Source organism: Gopherus flavomarginatus, chromosome 1 (assembly GCF_025201925.1).
Source record: "Gopherus flavomarginatus isolate rGopFla2 chromosome 1, rGopFla2.mat.asm, whole genome shotgun sequence".
Lineage (NCBI taxonomy): Eukaryota > Metazoa > Chordata > Testudines > Testudinidae > Gopherus > Gopherus flavomarginatus.
This window is the reverse complement of record NC_066617.1, coordinates 104,410,749-104,435,097: the sequence shown is the minus strand read 5'-3', so window position 1 is coordinate 104,435,097 and position 24,349 is coordinate 104,410,749. Positions and strand designations below refer to the sequence as shown.

General features: G+C 40.9%; 1 protein-coding gene across 3 annotated transcripts in view; it reads left to right on the top strand.

Moving 5' to 3' along the window:
• RIC8B (RIC8 guanine nucleotide exchange factor B) overlaps positions 1-24,349 on the top strand; it is a 59,477-nt gene that overhangs the window by 28,699 nt on the left and 6,429 nt on the right. For all 3 annotated transcript variants that reach the window (XM_050926585.1, XM_050926594.1, XM_050926598.1), the window contains 5 exons: positions 9,638-9,791; positions 11,150-11,245; positions 13,911-14,055; positions 17,765-17,909; positions 20,299-20,418. In XM_050926585.1, the coding sequence (XP_050782542.1) occupies positions 9,638-9,791; positions 11,150-11,245; positions 13,911-14,055; positions 17,765-17,909; positions 20,299-20,418 (660 nt within the window). The remainder of the gene's footprint in view (positions 1-9,637; positions 9,792-11,149; positions 11,246-13,910; positions 14,056-17,764; positions 17,910-20,298; positions 20,419-24,349) is intronic.

Sequence of the window (24,349 nt, the reverse complement as noted above, 5' to 3'; positions counted from 1 at the left end):
CATGCTGTTGGATCTGTGCTCCTGCATATGACTGGGTTTGGAATAGTTAAAAATCTAAATTGCCTTCCCACTGTCCTACCTATTATTTATGTATAAATGTCATTGAGCTGCCTTAGTTATCAGGTCATTTTCCTGTGCTATTTGGGGAATCTGCAGCTTCCTTGAATGTTGCTTTTGATCTCGTAAGGAATTTGTTCTATAAAGTGTTTTTTTTCTTTTTCACCAAATTCTCTTGAACTGTTTGACTGCAGGTTAAGCACACACTAAAATCAAATTTATTTTGATAAGGGTCCCACTCTTGTGCTTTTAGAATTTATAGGTTTTTATTTGGGATATTTATTTTTTATTTTTGTCTTCCTCAATGTAACAGACATCCAAAGACACACATGAGCCTAGTAGATACAAACACTTCCCCCAAGTTGTCCCCACTTACCCCACTAGTGTTGTCTATTTCAACTTGGAAAGGCCATAGTTTTAGCTACAAAATCTTCTGGAGATGGTGCTTTGAGCCAACAGTTCTCAGCTGACTGCTATAGGTTTCACCCCCTTAATGCTGTCAGTAAATTTGACTGAAAGTTATCAAAAGCTACAGGGTTAGTGGGATTACTTGCTGGGAATCTAAACTTTGCATCAGAGCTGCGCTCAATTGGTGCAGATTAGTCTGGGACTATTTAAAGCATATCTGCAAAAGGGCCAAAGTACCATGTAATTAAATATAGTGCTGTGTGTGCCCTAAAAGGCAGTATTCTCCCTCTCCCTTGTTTTTGTTTTTAGCTTTCATCCTCCCCTGAAGTGTGTGGTAGAGGAGGGAATTAGTGGGTTGTTGGGAGCTACTACTGCTGGAGGAAGGCATTATTAAAGAGATGGGTCTTTGCATTTAGACCAGTGCATTGGTAGGGGCAGGTCTGGAAATACCATACTTAAGACTGCCTGCAGGATATCAGTTCTGTCCCCTTGTACTTATGCATTATGATGCAGTCTTTAATTATATGATTACATGCTTCTCCCCAACCCCACCCCACCCCACCCCCAGTAGGGCCCCCATCTCATTCAGTGCACAGACTGGACACACAAGGGGACAAAATTAAAACTTCATAAGCAACTATGAATGTGGCATTTCAAACGTTTGTCTAATATAATGTCTTCATATGTAATAAGGCAATTTTTGAATGGGGTGGCTTTAGCCCAGGGGGATTTCCCTTATAAACCTGGGGGTTTGAATATTCCATTAGTATGGGCATAGTTGTAAGTAAACACAAATGTTACTTTCCAGATCAGAGTTTCCATGTGTGTGTGTTTACTCCTCTTTAACTTCTGATAGCACTGCTGAGCCAGTTTAGGTATTAAAAAAAAGTATGAACTGGATTATTTTCAGGTTTATGTTTCAGCAACAGAACTCTGAACTACAATAGACTCTAATTGTAGAATCCTTATTGCTGGAGATGAGGCACAAACAAGACAGAATAGAGCTTGACTTTTAGAATCCAGATTTCAGATGGAGTCTGAAGGGCTGGCAGTTACAAAAAGTATCTCTTTACTTAAAAACTGAGCACATTTGTTATGGCATCTTTGAGACACAAACATATTTTTATAGTCGCTCTTCAGAGTATAAACAACACTTTTAGCCGAGAGTCCCCCTTTTCAACAGTGGTTATAAAAGGTTGTGTAAATATCACATTTGGATTCTTAGATCAGTACCTACTGTCAATATGTAAGATTGAATCTTGTACCTCTAAATGCTGGTTTTTAGTGTCCAAATGCAGGACTTGGACAGTCTGACAGCCCTTGAGCTCAAAATAAACTTATTTTATACTAACATCAAATGTTGGATGCATGCCCTGAAATACAGTTTGGTTTGCTCCCGCATCATAAGCACTAACTACAATTTGATTTTTTGATTTTTCTTTTTACCAATAAGTGAAAGTTTTTCTATAGAAGATACCTTAACTAATGTAGTACCTATATTGTTGTTACTATTTATGCAGTTCTGTAGTATTGTTGCTTAACACTTGAATATGAGAAGCTTAAAGCACCACATATTAGAGCGAGTGTCATTTTTGCTCACTAACAAGGTTTTAATCAAGGCATTCAGCCATGCTAAATAGTCCTTTGCTTTTGAATTTGCATATCAGGAGGGGGCTGGGAGTCTGAGTGGGTGGACGTCATGTCCCAGTGATTAATGATCTCTAGGAAGCTAGAAAGGGGAGAGTAATATACGCAGTATTTCTACCCCCTGGAGTAGGAATGCAAATGCTATTGTGCAGATCTGTGCATAGTCACTGACTTCCTGGTAGCTGGAGAATTTCATACACTCCTCTACCACAAATAAAACTGTCAGTGAAGTGACAAAGATCAGAAAGCTGGGCTTCATTTATTGAAAAGAATAGCTCAGGCACAGTGATCCAGAAAATTAATTTTGTAGGTGTTTGGGAACTCAGTTGTTTAATAAGAAACCAGTAAAAAGGGGACTTTCTATGAAAAGGCTGAAGCCACCAATTATTTGTTGAATTGACTTCTGTTTTTTTTTCTTGCTGTATGAGTGGCTGGAAACTGGATACTTTTAGATTGCTTAAAGGAGAGAGATGCTTTTAAAGGAAAGTAAAATAATACAAAGACTATCAAAATTTGTTGTTTGTCTCTTTTAGAGAGGGAACTAATATGGGGGGGAAGGTCCTCACATCTACTGTTTTTGAAACAAAAATACAATTTCTAATACAAATTCACAACAATATTATCGTGTTATTTGAAAGTCTTATACAAAAGACTTTTCACTAGAACCACGATATCAAGTAATAAGATACTACAGGGATGGGGGGGCAATAGTAATACCGAGCTAGATTTTTGGGTTTATTTTTAACTTCAGTAGAGAGACTTCTGAAAGCTTTGAGGACTTTGAGGCCAAGATTATTTACTACTTTTTGTGATTCACTATATTTGTGATTAGCAAGGTGTCATAAACAGATAGCTACGGGTTAATGTCTCTTTCACCTATAAAAGGGTTAACAAACAGTGACCTGAAACACCTGACCAGAGGACCAATCAGGAGACAAAATACTTTCAAAACTGGGTGGAGGGAAGTTTGGGTGTGAGTTCTTTGTTCTTTGTCTTGGTTCGGTGACTCTCTCGGCTCTGAGAGGGATCTCTCTATCTTCAGGCTTTCTAATCTTCTGTTTCCAAGTTGTAAGTACAAGGATAGTAAGACAATAAGTTTATATTGTTTTGTTTGTATTTACATGTGTGTAGTTGCTGGAATGTTTTAAATTGTATTCTTTTTGGAGAAGGCTGTTTATTCATTTTTTTTTAAGCAATTGACCCTGTATATTGTCACCTTGATATAGAGACCATTTTTATGTCTTTTTCTTTCTTTTTATATAAAGCTTTCTTTTTAAGACCTGTTTGAATTTTTTCACTGGTTAATGCTAAGAAATGAAGGGAGGGGGAGAATCTCTGTGTATTAGATTTACTAAGCCTGATTTTGCATACCTTCTGGGTGAGGGGAGAGAGAGATTTGATCTCTCGGTACTTGTGTTTCAAGGACTTGAAGCAGGGAATATCCTAGAGTACCCAGGGCGGGGAAATCTGGGAGGAGGTAAAGAGGGGGAAGGGAAGTGGGTTATTTCCCTTTTTGGTGAGACTCAGGGCATCTGAGTCTTGGGGTCCCCCAGGGAAGGTTTTGGGGAGACCAGAGTGAGCCAGACACTGGAATTTTCTGGCTGGTGGCAGCGATATCAGATCCAAGCTGGTAATTAAGTTTGGAGGTTTCATGCTAGCTTCTCATGTTCTGAACTCTAAGGTTCAGATCTGAGTAGGAAAGTTATGACACAAGGCTATAAGGGTACAACTACACAGCAAAAAAACATCCTTGCCTGGGCTGAGACTCTGTGTCCTACAGACTCGGGCTTGCGCTACAGCGCTAAAAAATACCATGTAGACATTCTTGCTCGGGCTCTGAAATTCTTTCTTCCCTGGGCTTCAGAGCCTCGGCAAGAACATCTGCGCTACTATCTTTAGCGCCTTAGAGCAAGCTCCTTGAGCTCAAGTCTGTAGATCCAGACTCTGATGCTCACTGCCATGGTTGTTTTTTGCAGTGTATACTTACCCAAAGATGCCACTTCAGAGTCTGTGTACAACCTGAAGCGTGTTCCACAGTATTTCTTAACTGTTTTCCAGATTTATCTGTTATCTTTGCTAAATACTGGTTAGTCATCAGTCAGTAAATATAGAGAGGGTGCTTCTCTTTCAGCGCCTACCTATATAGCAATGCATTAGGGAAGTTTATAAATACAATCTAACTTTTGTTGTTCTGTCTAGAGAGCAGAATAAGGCTCTCTGATTGATTGAAAAGGTAAATAAACCAGACCATAAAGCAGAAATTCATGAAGTAAAACTCTAACATGGTTTCCCATAACAAAAGGAACTTGTTTATATAGTTTATCTTGAATTAAATAAATATTAGTCTCCATTAACTGACTTAAATATGGTTTAAAGATCAAGACACGGTCCAGTTCACTTGTATTGAATAGTACCTTCCACCATGAGTAGTCTGCTTGAAGTCAATGGGGCTATTTGTGAAGCAAGTTACTACTCAGCATGAGTAAGGGTATTGTAGACCTGGTCTATACTACACGTTTATACCGATTTTAGCAGCATTAAACCGATTTAATGCTGCACCCGTCCACACAACGAGGCCCTTTATATCGATATAAAGGGCTCTTTTTAAACCGGTTTCTGTACTCCTCCCCGACGAGAGGAGTAGTGCTGAAATCGGTATTACCATATCGGATTAGAGTTAGTGTGGCCGCAAATCGACGGTATTGGCCTCCGGGCGGTATCCCACAGTGCACCACTGTGACCGCTCTGGAAAGCAATCTGAACTCGGATGCAGTGGCCAGGTAGACAGGAAAAGCTCCGCGAACTTTTGAATTGCATTTCCTGTTTGTCCAGCATGGAGAGCTCACCAGCATAGGTGATCACGCAGAGCTCACCAGCACAGGCAACAATGCAGTCTCCTGAGAATCGAAAAAGAGCTCCAGCATGGACCGCACAGGAGGTACTGGATCTGATCGGTATATGGGGAGAGGATTCTGTGCTAACGGAACTCCGTTCCAAAAGACGAAATGAAAAAACATTTGAAAAATTTCCAAGGCCATGATGGAGAGAGGCCACACCAGGGACTCAGTACAGTGCCGTGTGAAAGTTAAGGAGCTCAGACAAGCCTACCAGAAAACCAAAGAAGCAAACGGAAGGTCCAGGGCAGGGCCGAAAATATGCCGCTTCTACACTGAGCTGCATGCAATTCTAGGGGGGGTCCGCCACCACTACCCCACCCCTGTCCGTGGATTCCGAGGTGGGGGTGGTAATCTCAGCCATGGCTGAGGATTCTGCGAACGGGGAAGATGAGGAGGAGGAAGAGGAGGACGAGCTTGCAGAGAGCACACAGCACTCCGTTCTCCCCAACAGCCAGGAGCTTTTTCTCACCTAGACGGAATTTCCCTCCCAGCCCTCCCAAGCCGGTAGCCTAGACAATGAAGCCATGGAAGTGACCGCTGGTGAGTGTACCTTTGTAAATATAAAACATGATTTAAAAGCAATCATTCGCAGCCAGTACAGTTATTGGAAAAGTTTGTTGACATGTCTGGGGATGGAGTGGAAATCCTCCAGGGACATCTCCATGAAGCTCTCCTGGAGGTACTCCAAAAGCCTTTGCAGAAGGTTTCTGGGCAAGGCAGCCTTATTCCATCCACCATGGTAGGACACTTGACCACGCCATGCATGTAGCAAGTAATCTGGTATTATTGCATGACAGAGCCTAACTGCGTATGGTCCCGGTGATTGCTGGCATTCAAGCAACATCCGTCCTTTATCTCGCTGTGTTATCCTCAGGAGAGTGATATCGTTCATGGTAACCTGGTTGAAATTCAGGAATTTAAGTAAGGGGACATAGATGGCCGTTCCTACTGGCCTGTTTGCCTGTTGCTTAAAAGAAATCCTTCCTTGCAGATAGCCAAACGGGGAGGGGAGGAGAGGGAGGTAATGGTGCTGAGCTTTTTCGCGTTTGGCTAGCAGGGATCTTCCCTGCTACCAGCCACGCAGTGGGTGGGGGAAGGGGAATGATTAGCAGTGATCTTCCATGATACTAGCCACGCGGTGGGGAGAGGGGTAAAGCGATCATCCCAGAGAATTGGATGGGGGGGTGGTTTCTGCTGCTGCATGTTAACAGGAAAGAAGCAGCACTGAACAGGCTTTGCTTGGTATTTGGGAAAGGAGGGCACTGTGTATATGAAGGCTGCAGAAGCCAAAAGACAATGGCTTACCACGGCCTCATACAAGCTGAATTCTGCTGCCTGGACCTGCGTCTGTGAGATCTCTAACACCAGAGCCGCAGGCACTCAATATTAAGATGCAAAATGCGACCTTGTAGTGAAATCACATGTGCTATGTAAGGTGAATAGTGTTGTTCGCTGTGAAAGAGTATAACCATTGTTCTGTAAAATGTATCTTTTTAAATACTTCTCTCCCTTTTTTACCTCCCTCATGCAGTTGCAAATTTTTCAAGCCTCCCTACTCCATCCCGAAGGCTATCTCAGATAAGGCGGAGGAAAAAAAAAGACGCAAGATGAAATGTTCTTGGAAATCATGGAAGTGACCCGCAATGAAAGAGCTCATCTGAATGAGTGGAAGGATGTGGTATCAAATTACAGGAAAGATGCCAGTCAACGTGAGAACAGGCGGGACGAACGTGATGAGAGGTGGTGGCAGGAAGATCAGAGGAGGCCTGATGCAACACTGGGGCTGCTGCGTGATCAAACTGACATTCTCCGATGTCTGGTGGAGCTTCAGGAACAGTAGCAGGGTCACAGAGTGCCGCTGCAGCCCCTGTGTAACCACCTTCACCACTCACTATATTCCATATCTTCCTCACCCAGACGTGTAAGAATGCATGGGGGAAGGCTTCATGCACCTGCCCACTCCACCCCTGTGGACAGCCCAACCAAAAGGCTGTCATTACTTTGAAATATTTTTAGTGGCCTTTTCCATCCCTCCTATCCTCCTCTCAAACCACACCTGGGATACCTTGTCAGTTCTCTCCCTCTTTTTATAATGACTTTTTAATAAAGAATACATGATTTTTAAACGATAGTGACTTTTTATTTCCTTAAGCAAGCTGTAATCGAATCGGGAGGGTGGGTTGCTTACAGGGAATGAGTCAATCAAGGGGGGAGTTCATCAAGGGGAAACAAACACAACAGTCACACCATATCCTGGCCCATGATGAAACTCGTTTTCAAAGCTTCTCTGATGCGCACCGCTTCGTGGTGTGCTCTTCTAATCGCCCTGGTGTCTGGCTGCGCGTAATCAGCGGCCAGGTGATTTGCCTTAGCCTCCCACCCCGCCATAAAGGTCTCCCCCTTACTCTCACAGAGATTGTGGAACACACAGCAAGCAGCAATAACAATGGGGACATTGGTTTGGCTGAGGTCTGAGCGAGTCAGTAATGTGCGCCCGCGCTCCTTTAAACGGCCAAATGCAAATTCTACCACCATTCTGCACTTGCTCAGCCTGTAGTTGAACAGCTCCTGACTACTGTCCAGGCTGCTTGTGTATGGCTTCATGAGCCATGGCATCAAGGGGTAGGCTGAGTCCCCCAGGATAACTACAGGCATTTCAACATCCCCAACTATTATTTTCTGGTCTGGGAAGTAATTCCCTTGCTGCAGCTGTTTAAACAGAGTAGTGTTCCTGAAGACGCGAGCGTCATGAACCCTTTCTGGCCATCCCACGTGGATGTTGGTGAAACGTCCCTTGTGATCCACCAGTGCTTGCAGCACCATTGAAAAGTACCCCTTGCCGTTTCTGTACTGTTTGCCCTGGTGCTCCGGTGCTAAGATACGGATATGGGTTCCATCTATCGCCCCCCCCCCCCCCCACAGTTAGGGAATCCCATTGCAGCAAAGCCATTCACTATGACCTGCACATTTCCCAGAGTCACAACCTTTCGTAGCAGCAGCTTAATGATTGCTTTGGCTACTTGCATCACAGCAGCCCCCACAGTAGATTTGCCCACTCCAAATTGATTCCCGACTGACCGGTAGCTGTCTGGCGTTGCAAGCTAACAGAGGGCTATTGCCACTTGCTTCTCAACTGTGAGGGCTGCTCTCATCTTGGTATTCCTGCTCTTCAGGACAGGGGAAAGCAAGTCACAAAGTTCCATGAAAGTGCCCTTACGCATGCGGAAGTTTCGCAGCCACTGCGAATCAGCCCACACCGGCAAAACTATGCGGTCCCACCAGTCTGTGCTTGTTTCCCGGGCCCAAAATCGATGTTCAATGGCTAGAACCTGCCCCATTGCCAGCAGGATCTCCAAAAGCACAGGGGCCCACGGTTTGAGAGAATTCTGTGTCCATGTCCTCATCACTCTCGTCGCTGCGCTGCCGTAGCCACCGCCTCCTCACCTGGCTTTGCAGGTCCCTGTTCAGCATAGACTGCACAAGAATGCGCGAGGTGTTTACAACGTCCACGACTGCGGTCTTGATCTGAGCAGGGTCCATGCTTGCTGTGCTATGACGTTTGCACAGTTCACCCAGAAAGAAAGGCGCGAAATGGTTGTCTGCTGCTTTCACGGAGGGAGGGGTGAGGCTGTACCCAGAACCACCCGCGACAATGTTTTTTGCCCCATCAGGCACTGGGATCTCAACCCAGAATTCCAATGGGCGGGGGAGACTGCGGGAACTATGGGATAGCTACGGGATAGCTACCCACAGTGCAATGCTCTGGAAATCGAAACTAGCCTCGGTACATGGATGCACACCACCGTATTAATGTGCTATGTGTGGCCGCGTGCACTCGACTTTATACAATCTGTTTTACAAAACCGGTTTATATAAAATCAGAATAATCCCATAGTGTAGACATACCTGTAGTCTGACCCTCACTGTTTTGGGGATTCTAAAACTATCACTTTTTAAAATCCAGCACTTGATGACATGAATTCCAGTTTGTTTTTTAAAAAAGCCTTAAATATCTCCCATCCGTGAGAAGTAAAGTAAAGGTGCTAATATATGAAGATATATGAACAGCATTTAAGACTTTTTCCCCCCTCTTCAAGGAGGATGAAATAACTGTTTTTAAAATATTCTAATACAGTCGTTACTGTAACATTTAAGTATTGTAAAACTAAAACATGTAAATTTCAAGAAACATTTTATGTGACCTCCTGAAAACCAGTGTGTGGGTTCCCCCTACTGGGTGAAGCATCAATTCATATAATAAACACAGTTGTTCTAGCTATGCATATACAGTACCTGCTGACATCAGTGATTCTGAAGCAGCCAGAAGTAATGAAAAGCAGCTATATTGGCCTCTCCTCCTTTAGAAATGCAAGGTGGGTAGTCTTGTAAAAAATTACAAAAAATAGAGAATTAAGAACTAATGTTAAGAAGTATCTTAAGCTGTAGCTGTTTATGCATAGTTAGTATTCTGCTTTACATTTTCAGTTCTGTACACTATTTTTTTAAGCAATAAACAGTGTTGGTAATGGCATATACTTTTCAGTCAATGTTTAAAATAATCTATGTATGATTTGGGTACAGCATTTAATATGTTACTAAAGCACTAACTAAATAAAAATTTCTTTCAGTAATGCAATCAACCTTTTAAGCAATATTCCAGTTTCTTGTTTGGATGTTCTCATTAGTCCATCAACCCAGGAAGAAACAGTTTTGAAATATAATGGTATGAATATGGATGCCATTCAAGTGTTGCTGGATTTCATGGAGAAAAGAATAGACAAGGTACGTGTGACACTGAAGGCCTTCACGAAAGGAATGCCTCTTAGTAAGAGTAGAAATGAGCTTGAATCAGAACTCCAGATCCATGTGCCTTCCTCCCTTACTCCAGAACTTTAAAACATCAAGGGGTGGGAATGATGTGAAGTTCAGTAATTTTGCAGGTCAGACTCATTCTGGAATTTGAAAGTTCATGTGATAACAATATTAATGTAAAACTCTTCATAAATTTATGAAAAATGTCAAGAGGCATGTGATGTATGAAAGTAAAACACGTGTCTGTCATTACACCAATATTAGAATAACAAGGAAGATCAAAGCCCAGAGAATATCCCACTCAATCATAGAATTTATTTACAGATGATAAAACCATACTGATTTCCAACCCAGTTTCTAATGTGATGTTGATTCTGGATCTCTTGAACACAGTAAAGTTTAAAACATTGTTGTGGTTATAAAAAGTGACAACTGTGTGTGGGCAATAGATGGGAACATTTTGCTTCTTGAGGTTGAGATGTCTTATTTTATTGACAAAACTTTTTATTTCTGTTAGCACTGCAGAGAATACCATCTATATATAGAAAAGCAAGGTCAGCAAAACTTGACCTGGGTCGAGTTCAGCAGATAATTTTAAATATATGCTTAAAGTTCTGATGCAATGCTCACTGGGTTTTGGATTAAGCCTAAATCCTTTGCTGAACAAAATGTGTTGAAGTAAAGTGAATCCAAAACACAAAGAAAATTGAAGGCTGAAACTCCACCATTAAATTGTGCATAGCACATAATGTTCAAAATACAAAGCAGTTGTAAATATTTTTATGACCTCCAAGGGAACTAGGTTGTCTTGAAAGCCAATTTTAGTCTGAACATTTGCAGTTTATGTAACAGTCCCTTTTGAATTACTGAATGGAGCATCTGAAATTATGGATTTCGGGGAGAATTTTGGTATTGTGTTTACATAATTGTTTTTTCGAATTGTGTATAGTAGTATATTTTCATAATGAGATTTTCTGTGCAAAGATTTAGAGAGAAACTTTATGTAAGATTATTATACACCCTGGAAAGAAAAGATTTTAATGAAAATGCTGTCCCTGCAGTGAGTGGTGAGACTAGCAACAGTTTATATGTTGATGACATCTTTAAGAATTTATTATACTGAGAAGGAAAAAACTTTGTCATTGCAAACATAAGAATTATTCTTTTCCACTTGACTGTCTACTAAATTAGCCACATTAATTAATTATTTATTGTAAAGTTTCAAGCAAAGCACACCCATACTGAATGCATATGATATATAAAATATAATCTTGTCTGACTCTTGTAATTCAGCTAGTGTTTGGGTTGTTTTTATAATTCCACTTTAGGGAAGCAGCTACAGAGAGGGTCTGACTCCAGTTCTCAGTTTACTAACAGAATGTTGCCGAGCTCATCGGAACATCAGGAAGTTTATCAAAGCTCAGGTAAGATTCAGGTGTAAATTTAGAAGTCTGAAAGTAAAACATGCAGCAAGATCTTTCAGGCTTCTAGAGCACAGAGAAACTTATGCTTGAATATAAAGCAACTTGTATTTTAACATTTCTTTTAAAGTTGTCTCTATCCATAAGCAACTGCAAGGTCTGTTACCTTCTGTCAGCTCAATGACAAAAGCACTTGACATTTAAGTGTTTTCTGTGCAATGTCATCATTTGATTTCAAAGTAATATAAAGGGAATGAACATTAATGTCACCTTATAAATGCAGGATAATGACTTAAATCATTAAATCGCTACATTCATCTGACGAAGTGGGTATTCACCCACGAAAGCTTATGCTCCAATACGTCTGTTAGTCTGTAAGGTGCCACAGGACTCTTTGTCGACATAAATCATTGTATCAGCAAATAAAAATCCAACAATAAAATATTTGACCAGACTGAAGAACTTTAAATTCTTCAAATTAAAAATACAAAATGTGAGACTTGGAATGTAACCTCAAGGCATGTCTGTAATGATAAAATATACAGAGGGGGACTGGACAAATTGTTTCAATTATAAGAAGATGCCTGGGTCCTTGGCTTAGTTTGATTGCATTGGCCCAGCTTCCATGGTTTATGCCACAGAGCCTTCAATTCAGCAACTTTAGGGCAGAGTCTGATTCTGTGGTGTATGAGATAGGAGGACTTTTTCGAAAGAACCTAATGGGACTTGTGCACCTAAATCTATTAGTCACTTCTGAAAAATTGCCCCATAGTTAATAAAATAGCACTACAACTGTATGGAAGCCAGTCAATCCATCAGTGTTTTGGTGCCCTTCAGCTGAGCTTTAGTCCTAAATTACAGTACATCCAGCAGAAATGAATCCATAGTGTTGGTGCTTTAAAACTTAACTGCTGTATGTAAATTGTATTCCCAAGGTGAAATTCATCCCTATGCAGAGGACTAGCTCAAGGCTTGTGCACCATTTAAGCCCTTAAAATAGGTCTTAAGTGGAGCATGAGCCCCATGCTGGTCCTCTGCGTGGGGGTGAATTTCATCCCATGTTTAAAAATTCAAGATTTTTTTGGTAACTTCTGCAATTTTAACTTTAACTATCTGCTAAAGTGCAATGGAAAAACTTTCAAAATGCTTCCCTGCCAAGCAAGGAGGAAGCAGAATAGAAATTGAGTCCCAGCTGTGTCACTGTCTCCTGTGGCTACTCCTAGGATGATGCAGCTTCCAAATTACACCCTACTCAGGGCTGTGCCTAAAATCATAGTCTAGGTCTTTATATTCTACCACATATCTTCTCTGCATCTTTTCTTCTCACCTCGTCCCCCCCCCCCCTTTTTTTCTTAGGGGCCCTTAAATGAAAGCCTGGTCTTTTACTTTCAAGAAATTGGCATTTGCTGCGTATTCCCCACCTAAACCCATGTTCATTTGTTTGACAATCATCTCCCTAGGAACATGTTTTGATTATTACACACAAATTACATTACAAGTACACTACTGACGTGGTGAAGTCAAGCACTCAAAAGTTAGGAAATGTCAGAATTAAGATTGCCTAATTACATGATCATAATGCATAAGCCCAAAAGGGCCAAATTAAGAGTGCACAGGCAACCTTTATTATGGCATTTCCCAACTTTTGGGTGCTTGACTTTGCATCCTTAGTCATGCTCTTTTAATGCAGTTTTTTGTGTGTAATTCCCATGGTTCTTAAAAAAAGCAAACAGGAAAAAACAAATTCCATCATGTGGAATCATATTAACACCCACGTGACTCATCAGCAGGGTTGGAACCTTTGGACCCACTGTGCACATCTCTGCTACTTGAGCTAAGAGAGTAACTGATCTGAATAGTAAGTTGTCATCTTTCATATGGATTAGCACTAGAGGGGGATGAGACGCACACTTTGCCATTGAGTTTCACAGATATTTGCTGATAGCAGAAGGATGGTGAGACTCAGGAATCTTGGATTCCATTCCAAGGTCTGGAAGAGTGTTTGCTTGTTCTAGTAGGCACAAGCTCATCTGCCCATTTCCCCCTCAGCCTCATCCCCTTCAACTTTTGTTGTCTGTGCTATCTTCCCATTCCCTGACATCTTCTCCTAGTCCCATTTTCCTTGCCTTCCCAGTCCCTGTCTCCTCTCCTCAGGCATCTCACCCCTGTCCCAGGCTCCTTTTTCAGCTCCTAATCCAATCAATCTCATTCTCTTCTCCCCCGCTCTGCCCACACCTTACTGGCTCCCAGTTCTAGTCTCCCTCCCTGATCTCCTCATTCAATCTCATTGTTCCCCTTCTCTGGCTCTTTTTGGAAAGAAAACTACTGGAGACATAGGCTAGAGCCCTGACATTATTTAGAATAAAGGTGGAAGAAGGGGGAAACAAATGTATTCTAAGCCAGGAGTCTTGTTCAGTCGTCTGTGGAGGTCCTAGGAAACCCATGCAGCTAGCTGGGCTCTAGTCACCTTTTGGAAGATAGGCTATCTGCAATATAAAGCTTACTTATAAACTTGCCACTGCTTTGCTTGGGTAGGATTTAAGCTTGTTCCATACATATATTTTTTCCCCAATAAATCAACATTTTCAATGTTTTTCCTTTCCGTGTCCTGTATTAACTTCTGCCAGGAATGTATGGTGTTTTCACTTTTTTATTTTCATGACACTAGGTATTGCCCCCATTAAGAGATGTATCAAATCGTCCTGAAGTTGGCACAACAGTGAGAAACAAACTTGTGCGCCTTATGACACATGTCGACCTTGGAGTAAAGCAAATTGCTGCAGAATTCCTTTTTGTCCTTTGTAAGGAGAGAGGTATAAATCAATTTTGTTTCTTTCATTTTATTCTAATTAGAGCAAGACTTTAGGAAGAACTTCTTATTTCTGTAACCCTCCCAATTCCAGATATGTCCTTTAGTTTAAAAGTACTTCAGAGTGGTAGCCATGTTAATCTGTATCAGCAAAAACAAAGAGGAGTCCTTGTGACACCTTAGTACTGCTTGTGATACTGCTAAAATCATGCCTAATGTTTTTCATCATTAATCAAATACACCTCTACCCCGATATAACGCTGTCCTCAGGAGCCAAAAAATCTTACTGCATTATAGGTGAAACCACGTTATATCGAACTTGCTTTGATCTGCTGGATTTCTCCTTTTTAAATGAAACTAACACCTTTTAATGGCCTAGTTAATTCTGTGTTTGGTGGAAGTGTGTACTTCAAATATCTTCTTTAAAAAAGACAGAAAATCAAATTTTAATTGCCTTCCAGAGATCTGTGGCTTCAGTTAAGAAGAATAGGAGCCCTACTTGACAAGATTATTTAGTACCAAAAATGTGCTGGGTGCTTCTAGACCAACAGGAAGACAGCAGTCAATGCCTCAAAGATGTAGCATAATTTACTGGAAATAAATTCAGTTCAGACTAAATACCTTGATTATCCAAACCCTTTCCTGACACACATTTAATGGTGGTTTTCCTTTTCAGCAATATGCTTTATGAACTCTTCAAACCGTAAAACAAGTGTTTTTAAAGTTTGACATCTAATGAAAAATCTAGTACCAATCCAGTAAATAATGTTAAAGTATAACTGTAATTACATAGCTAGTCTATAGTACAGCAACCTACAGTAAAAAATTACTTTAAGAGCTTTTCTCATCATATATAAAAATCATTTATAAATCTATAATCTCTTAATCTGATAAATTTACCGAAAATTACAAGACCTGTGACTAGAATTTCTGGTGTATCATGGAATTGATAGTGGCAGAACAAGCTTCTTTACACTGCCCTGCTAATCTGCTTGAACATAGGTGTAAAAGTTTAGGTTGTATGCCTTTTTCTGTCTTTGGCCCCTCATCTAAGAATGCCAGTGGCACCAGCTGTAGTAGTTCTGTCTGTAAGCTTTTTGCTGTAGCTGTTCAGTGCCCAAAACTATCATTGACTTCAAGCAAAGTATATTATTTCATTTCAATGGGAGTTCCATGTTCAGAGCGGCTGCAAAACCGGGTTCCAGGAACTGGACTGAGCAAACTAATTCTTTTTTCTTGCCACTAGGCCCCAAAATATTAATATGTAAATTACTTCTCATCATTGCCAAGTTGGATTGGATTTCACCCCAGTGCAGAGGAAATGTGCAAAGCCCTTCATGCAGGTTAAACCTTGTGCAAAGGGCTTAAGTAGGGGAGGAGAGGGCCCCTGTGCTGGTGTAAATTTTACCCTTGACGAGTATAAATTGAGATATACTTATTTCAGGATATAACCACCATCTTGGAATTTCTGTTGCTTAGAGCGTGCCAGCAATTGCTTTTATAGCTTAAGTTCTTGCTTAATACCGGATTTGGGCATAAGCATGCTTGTGGATTACCTTTGTAAGATATAGGGACAATCACTTTTGTAATTCTGTGTTCAGAGAAGGTGATTCTTGGAATTGCTGTTTGAAAAAGAATTATTTTGCACAACCATGCAAAGTCTATGCCTTTGCCCTTGTAGAAGTGTCCTACTTTTTCTCCTGGGAATATACTGTGGCATCTCTCCTGCTCTTTCTTTTTAATGCTCATTCTCCCTTAAGACCCTTACCTTTTGGTGACCTTATTTTGAATAAAGAAGACTGAATGGACTCCATTAGGAGAACATTAGGATCTGTTCTATTGCATATTAGCCAAAGGGGTCACTGCATAGCAATGCAGCATAGTCCCTGTAAGGGATGAGTAGACTGTATTTGCAGTTCTCCAAGCCCCTATTGGCCTGATTATGCAGGAGAATGGATTTGGAAACTGGCTTCTTATAAGTGCCCTACATTTTAAGTGATGATTCTGTGTTGATAAAGCTTAGAAACTGACTTTCTGTCTCCCACATCAAGTTCTCATTCTACTAAAGTCACACATGCAGAATTTGTGGGGAAAAGTAACAATCTGCTGTAGGTTTAAAACCACTTCTTCTTCTAAAAAAAATAAAATAAATCCTTGTATGTTTGAAGAATCCTTTGTGCCATGTGCTCTTTCTTTCAGATGGCTGTACTGAGAAAAGTGACTGTCGTTTTTTTCTCATATACTGTTTTTTTTTTCCTCCTTCTAACAATGGCCAGTCTTAATACTACAGAAGGAGAGGCCAAACTCTTCTGCTGTAAGTAATAGGATGACCTTGTTTCCAGAACATTAGTGCTGCGTTCTGCCATTGCTGGACTATGCGCTCTATAAATAATATATGCATAGTACTGCTTACCAGAAACTTTTTTTTTCAATAAAATGTTGTGCTTTCACTGTCACTGTGGATAGTATAGGTAAGTTACAGAAGCATTGGAGCCAAATCCTGCTGTCATTAGTCACTTGACTATTCACACTCAAGTCACTGGGATTAGCGTATGTCAATCGAGCAGAATTTTGCCCATAGTTGTGAACCTCAGATTAAAAAGAAATCACATTTCTCAAGGAAGATAATCATTTTCAAGAAATTATTTCCACATCACATGGAAATACGTAAAAGTTTAAGCACTAATAATGAAAACAAAATTGAAAACATGAAATTTTTGCCAATAGTACCAGCCAAGAATTTTCTAGTTAGCTGCCATAAATAACAGTAGCACAAATACAAAAAATGAAGATCACTGTCTGTGGAGGTGGGGGTTGGAAAACCACAGAAAGTTGACCAAATATGAAAGGATTCAGTGAACTTTCTAGACCATTTAGGAAAATGTTGCCAGTAAGTTTTATCTTTGGTCAGTAGATGTTAAAAAGCTATTTTATTATTTGGGTATTCATAGAAAATAAAACAAGGTGTTCTAATAGTGGCTGGAGTAATAATACTTAGCACTTATAGTCAAGATTTCCAGAGGAGTCTAAAGAAGTTAGGTGACCCAATCCCGATGATTTTCGGTGGGAGTTTGGGGAACCTAACACTCTTAAGCACCTTTGAAAATCCCAACCTACATTATTTCTCAAACCAACTAAAGCACTGTTGTTGTTTGGTTTGGTGTGTTGGGTTTTTTTTGTGGTGGGAGGTGAAGGCACTTCACAATCATTGGTTTAACTCTCTTCAGACCTCCTGTTAGGTAGTTTTATTAGCCTCTTCATTGTGCAGATGAGGCAACTGAGATGAAACGATAATTAATGCATGAGCCACAAAAAGAGCAAAGTTTAGCACCAGGATTAGAATTTTGGGAGTTCCTGGGTCCCAATCCTGATTCTTAACACTGGACCCCACTTTCCTGTCAAGAGTTAGAATACACACTTCCACTTATCACCACTTTTCAGCCTCCTGAAAATTTGCCTGTTTTGTATCATTTTGTCAGACAAAACTTAAATTTGCCATCTTTATGGCTTATTAAAAAATCAAAAGCAACTGACCTCAGGACTGATTTTAAAATGTAGTACCTCACTTCTGCCTTTTTCAGCTATTTCATAGAGCACACTGCTCACCATAAAAAGACGTTAGATTTTAAAACTCATTTTAAAGATGATACTAATATTGCACTTTGTACTGTAAATTAACTTTTAGCTGAATAAATTGATCTTTCTCTTTGCAGTTGACAACTTGTTGAAGTATACAGGCTATGGTAATGCAGCAGGACTGCTGGCAGCAAGGGGCCTGTTAGCAGGAGGAAGGGGAGATCATTGGTACTCCGATGATGAAGATACAGACACTGAAGAATATAAATCTGCAAAGCCAAAGTACAGTGCTATTTTTTTTCTTCCTGTTCAAGTGTAACTTTATTGTCTTTGTTATTCATCCTTGAATGCTGCCTCCATAACTTCCTCAATTGCAGCAAATTTGATAAGTGATAGAGAACTGACTAGCTCTAGGCTGGGATGTTTCTGTGTTAACTAGTTTTAGATATAAGATGGGTAGGGCCCTACCAAATTCACGGTTCACTCTGGTAAATTTCGCAGCCACAGGATCTTAAAATTGGTCAATTTCAGATATTTACATCTGAAATTTCATGGGGTTGTAACTGGAGGTCCTGATCCAAAAGTGGATCATGCAGGGAGAGGGGCGTCCTAAAGCTGTTGTGTAGGGGGTGAGGGTTGCAGGATTGCCATACTCACTTCTGTGCTGCCTTCAGAACTTGGCTGTGAAGGTAGCAGCTGTGGAGTTTCCTGCAGCTGGAGGAGGCTCCTGGAGCTGGAGGTAGGTCCCATCTCCCCAGTGCTGTTAGGAGCGGCCCAGCAAGGGGTTCCTAACTGCTAGTCAGGGCCAGTGGTGGATTAACACCTAGGCCCATGGGGCCTGTGCTTAGAGGCCTCCCACAATTTGAAAAATGGGTGCCCCAGCCCTGGCAGGAGCCACAGAGGAAGGGAACCCTAAGCATAAGTGGGCTAGAGCCCTGGCAAAAGCAGTCAGGGACAACAGCTCTGACCCCCTAAGGGAGTGGCTTCCCTGAGCCTAGGCAGGAGCTGCAGGAGGTGGAAGTCCCGAGTCGCGGTTGGAGCCGGGGTGCGCCCCAGCCCTGCAGGAGCCATGGGGAGAGGTGGGAGCGACAGCCCTGGAGCTTGGGCGTCCTGAGCTCCAGCTGTAGCCATACATATGCAGGATAGAAGCCCTGGAATTAGGGTGCCCTGAGCCCAGGCAGGAACTGCGGGGACAGCAGCCCGGAACCCTGGCAAAAGCCACAGGGGAAGGTAGTCCAGAACTCAGCTCTGAAGTTGCTGCAGCACACTCCTCTCACTTCTGCATTGCCTGTGGCAGTAAGTCTGGTCCTTCCCCTGTGCGGCTGTTATGGGGAGAGATATGTCCTGTCCCTCCCAAGCCCAGCTGATTTTGGCGAGATGAGATTTCACACGGCAGGGCTTATTTCACGGTCCATGACATGTTTTTCACAGCCGTGAAATTAGTAGGGCCCTAATGATGGGATACATTTCAGTAGGCTCAGAGTTATTTCAAATGCCCATTGTAGTGCTTGAGTAGGATTTACTTGTTATACAGCTTTGCTCTGCCTTGCTTGAAGACACTAAATCTTCTTGATGGAAGAAAGATGTATAAATATATGTAGGGTTATTTCATTTTATTTTCAGACTCTCAAACACACATTTAAAAATGTGCAGATTCCGGTCTTTTCTGGACCTGCTATTGTAAAATCTCCTTGAGTTCAGTAGGTTACAGCAACACATTTTTCCCCCCCTAAATCAACATATTCCATTAAGAGAAGAAAAGAGATGGAAGACTTCAGTCTCCCCACATTTTGGGGACATCTTTATAGCCACTTCCTCTTGGTCTCTTTTTCAAGAACCTGACATGAAAAGAAGTCTTATCATCTCCAGATAATAAATTATGGGCATTTTGAATTTAAAATGTATTTGTGGGCATGTAGTCTGGGTTTTGCCATTTTGTTTATGTGAAACTTCCTCTACTACTTTTATTTAATATTTTTCATTATTTCATTTTTGGAAGTGTGATTCTTCTCTGAAAAGACATACTCTTTAAAATATATAAAAAAATATGCTTTGTGGTATACTGAATTTTGTGTCTTTGGTTTCCACATTAAATTGACTCTGTTTTCAGGTAAAAAATGAGTGGGGGAAGGGGGTTCCTAGCAGTCAGTGCTGTATATTCAGCCTCTGATCTTAGTAAAACTTGGTTCAGTAAATATGAGTGTGAGAAGGAAATAAAGGAAGTGGTTATGCCATTTTAAGGTACCCCCACCACATATTTAATTTGAGGATAAAGTGCACCAGCAGAACTGGGTCATAGGCACCAAAAATAATAGTTCCAGAAAATTAACTCAAAATGCCTACCTTGAATAGAATTCCTCTTTTGAGTCTTGACCCATAGGCAAAAGGAGTACTAGTGAAACTTGGGTATTTGAGCACTTAACATGGAGTTAATATAATAAATTTAAAAGCCAACAAAATGAATATAAAACAATATGGAGAAGGACCATCTATGAAAAGAACTGCAGAATTCTACTTGCAATTCTGTCTGAAGGAGTTAAACAATTTTACAGTGCTACCAGGGAGCATTAACTTAAAACCGTTATCTGTCAAAATCCAAAAAGAGAAATTTTGTTTGTATGTATTTATAGATGTAAATGCTACAGTATCTTTTTTTCCCCACCCCTCACAGCATTAATCTTATCACTGGTCATGTAGAGGAGCCAATGCCCAACCCTATGGATGAAATGACAGAAGAACAAAAAGAATATGAAGCTATGAAACTTGTCAACATGTTTGATAAACTTTCCAGGTAATATAACACTGTCCAAAATACTACAATCAAACAAAAAAAGTGGATATTTTTAATCATAGCTCTTCCTAAGAGAGAGATTTAGGTCCTGATTCTTCGCTATGTCAGAGGTGCATATTAATTTCAGTGGGACAATTTGCTTGCTTTTTAGTTATCCACATGCTTGAGTGTTTGTGTTTTTGTTTCCCCCCCCCCCCCCCCCCCCCCCGTTTTTGGGCCCACTTTCACTGACAGTAAATGATGCTTACTTTTTGACAGATAGCAAGAACGTGTATTTAACACAGTTCCATCTAACTCTGTTTAAACTCTAATGTGGAGAGGACCTTTTTGAATGGATGGTTCCCTGCAATAAAGCAAAGGAGCCAGGCTGGAGAGGCAGGTGCACTTTAAGTTGCTTCAGAAATCTGGTTTAAAATATTGACCAACATAATAAAACACCCTGGAAAACCAAGAGTCTCTAAAACCTACCTGCTTTTTGACAGGTTTACTGTTTTCTAGTCTGTTTCATTGCTGTTACTTTGAAGTAGCAGTGATGATTGTAGACAGTCTCCCTTTCTTGATATAATGTGAGTGTGCTCTTTGCACTTCCGGACCCTGGAGGGGAGAGCAAGAGTCAGGGACAGAATGGCAAGGATTGTGTTCAGAACAGATTAGGAGGAAACTGGTGTGACGAACAGAAGAAATCAAAGGTTGTGTGGAGAAAGCAATAGTGGGAGAGTTGGGGAGTGTATGGACAGAACATAAGAGACTGTTAGTCTAGAATGAATAGGGGTGCAGAAAAGATGGGGAGTATATAGTGTTTGGGGAGTAAAATACACTAGCGACTAACGATCAAGATGAGACGCAGCAGTGGAGGACACTCTACGGCACTAGATGGCTTGGCAGACTGGCAATGACATTTCTTATTTCTAAGTTGCTGGATAAAATTGATGTAGCAGGTGTCAATTTAGCCGGTCTAGTGAAGCATCTCCTGTCGACGCAACACAGTGAAGACACCGCGGTAAGTCATCCTAAGCTATGTCGGCTCCAGCTACGTTATTCATATAGCTGGAGTAGCGTAACTTAACTCGACTTACCCTGGTAGTGTAGACAAGGCCTTAGGTTGTAACCTCTTCAGGGCAGGAACTGTCTTGGTGTTACATGTTTGTACGGTGCCCACTGCAATGAGGCCCTGAGTCATGATTTGACCTCCTAGGTACTACTATAATAGAAATTTTAAAAAAAACAACGCACACATGCTTGAGGCTGTTCTTAATTTTTTTTTCAATAAATAAAAAAAAGGATGTAAAAAGATGCCACCAGGAAGAGAGAACTAAAGAAAATGAAGCTTGTTTACAGGAGATTGGAGTGTTTTTTGTTGTTGTTTTTAACCAAATGTGACTTACTGCAGTTGGTCAGTTTGTAGAGATACTAAATGGAAACATGAAGCTACCAGTCTTGCATTCAAGAAGAGAGGAACTAATTTTAAAAGTAGTTGGATTTTCTCCTTTTTTTGGAACTGCACACATGTGCCTGCAGTCTGAGCCTTTCAATACAAAGACTTTTTTCATAAAGTTAATGCTAGCAGTTGACTACAGGGGGTCCCTGGTATATCTCTTTCCCTTATCCATTGTTTCATTATCCGTCGCTCGTCAATAGAGGAATGTGTTCTGATTCACATCAGTCCTGATCCTCATATCCATTGTTTGCAGTACTGTGCTGTAAGTTGCAAACGACGAATATGCTCACCGATGTGAATCGGAACACATTCCCCTATTGATGAGTGACGGAGACGCAACAGATATGGGTAGCCCCACTTAATATCCTGGCCCACCCCCCACCCCAGTCCCAGCTCTGCTCCCTTTCCAGCACTTGCCCCACCCGGCACTCCAGCCACGGAGCAGGGGTTGGGGGCTCGCCCGATGCTCCAGCCGCGGAGCCCCAGATGGGCAGAGCAGGGCAAGCCCTAGCGCCTGGAGGGAGTGGGAGTGCACATTTTTCTGGGAACCTTTGGCCAGATTGTCTATCACGCGCCCCTCACCATAAGGCCAACTGGAGGGGGGAGAGGCCGTCAGATCGCTTTTACCCCTCTGCTCCCTGTGATTGCCCACTCACGTGTCCTCGCCTGCCTATGCCACAGCTGTACCAGCAGGTCCCCAGTATATGTCATTTTGGTATCCATGGCCCTTTTCAAGAACATAACTTCTTGTATACCGGGGACCCTCTGTAATGTTTTGTGGTTGTTTGTAACTTGCAAATTAAACTGAAAGCTGCTTTGCTACAATTCTTGAAAATTTAACCAGAAGTTTTATAAAGTCTTATTTTCTTCTGTGCTGGAATTACACTTCTAGGACCACAATCTTTAAGATTCTTGGTTCTGAAGCTCATGGCCTTGAAGCAGATCACTAATGGCAGGTATACTTCCTCCTAGATAGACAGCAAATCCTATTGTCATTCTAGGAAGTAACACATCAGGAAGCTGGCACTGGAAATATTGCCATACTGAAAAGTTATAAATAATCAAAAGGGGCAGAAATGCCACTGCAGTCTTAACTATATTCTAATGTCGATTGTATTTCCCTTCTCTGCTAGCGTTAATCACTTTAAAGATTCCAATAAATGATTATCACCACCTTCCAGCACCAGCATGCTTTTCATCAGTTAGGGCAACAGGTTTTAAAAAGGGAAAGAAATTCCACAGGAAAATGTGAGGAGGGGCATATAACTCCTTAAGAACTAGCATTCTCATAGTAAAGAAAAATATAAAGGATTGATAAGTCCATGACTGACTGAAAATGGCAAAATCATCCCATCTGATTACAGACCATTCTAGATCTGATTTATTTTTTAAATTTTTTTTATTATTTTTAAAATGTGTTATGACTGATTGCACTCATAGGAAATAAAAACATGGCACCTTTTTTTTAAAAGGGCATAAACTTTTACAAGCAGTTATGTGTTTGAACACAAGTGTAGTGAGCTGTGAAGCTGTCCATTTTTTGACTACTTTAGTATTTTGTATCATATTAATATTGAAAAGTGCCTGTTGTAGGAGATAATTGCATGCGACAAGGAAACATTTGAACCCATTTTATGGCATTTAGTAATGCTAAATGATGACAAGCATGATGGAGCTGGAAGGAGGTGATAAGGATTTATTGGCATCTTTAAAGTTATTAACTCTCTAGTGGAGGAGAGAAATGCAATGGATATTAGACTAGAGGTAAGGTTGCAATGACATATCCTCTATTTTCAGTTACTTATTTTTCATTATGTCAGTTGTGCTTGAATGAATCTTTTCATGATAACACTGATCAAAGTTGATTTTGTGAGAGAACGCATTATTATTGCCAAGTTTGGGGAAAAAATTAATCCAGCTTTACTTCATCTAAATATAGGTAGTGTGAAGGGGAAGAGTGAATATACACATTTGTAATGTTTCAGATTTTTTTTTTGCACCTAACTGAAAAACTGCTTTGTACAGACTGAGGGTTTTTTAAAGTATTTGAGTTTTTATGGTTAAATTGCCGTTTTTACAAATGAAGTGTTATCTGGAGTTATGTTTTCCATGAGAAGGGAAAGTGGCATACAGAATGTGAGCTCATTACTCATCAGAAGTTGGAATACATACAAGGATAGCACTCATAAAATATGTAAGAATGAAGTATTAAAAAAAAACCAATATAACTCTAACAACCTATCCTAAACATAAATCGTCTTTTAATTTTTAAATAAAGTGTGTTGGTCTTGGTTTTATAAAAACTCTGTTCCGTTCACAAAAACTAAACTTTGGTACAAATTTGGCCTGACAAGGAAGCGTCGTTGTTGTAATGTATGTATTTCTAATGTTTTTAAATGCAAGGCCTTGAAATCTCTACAGCACTGGAGAACTTTCAAGACTACTTGGGCAAGGTGTTGGATAGGCTGTTGTGTGGCTGGAGTTAGCCCTGAA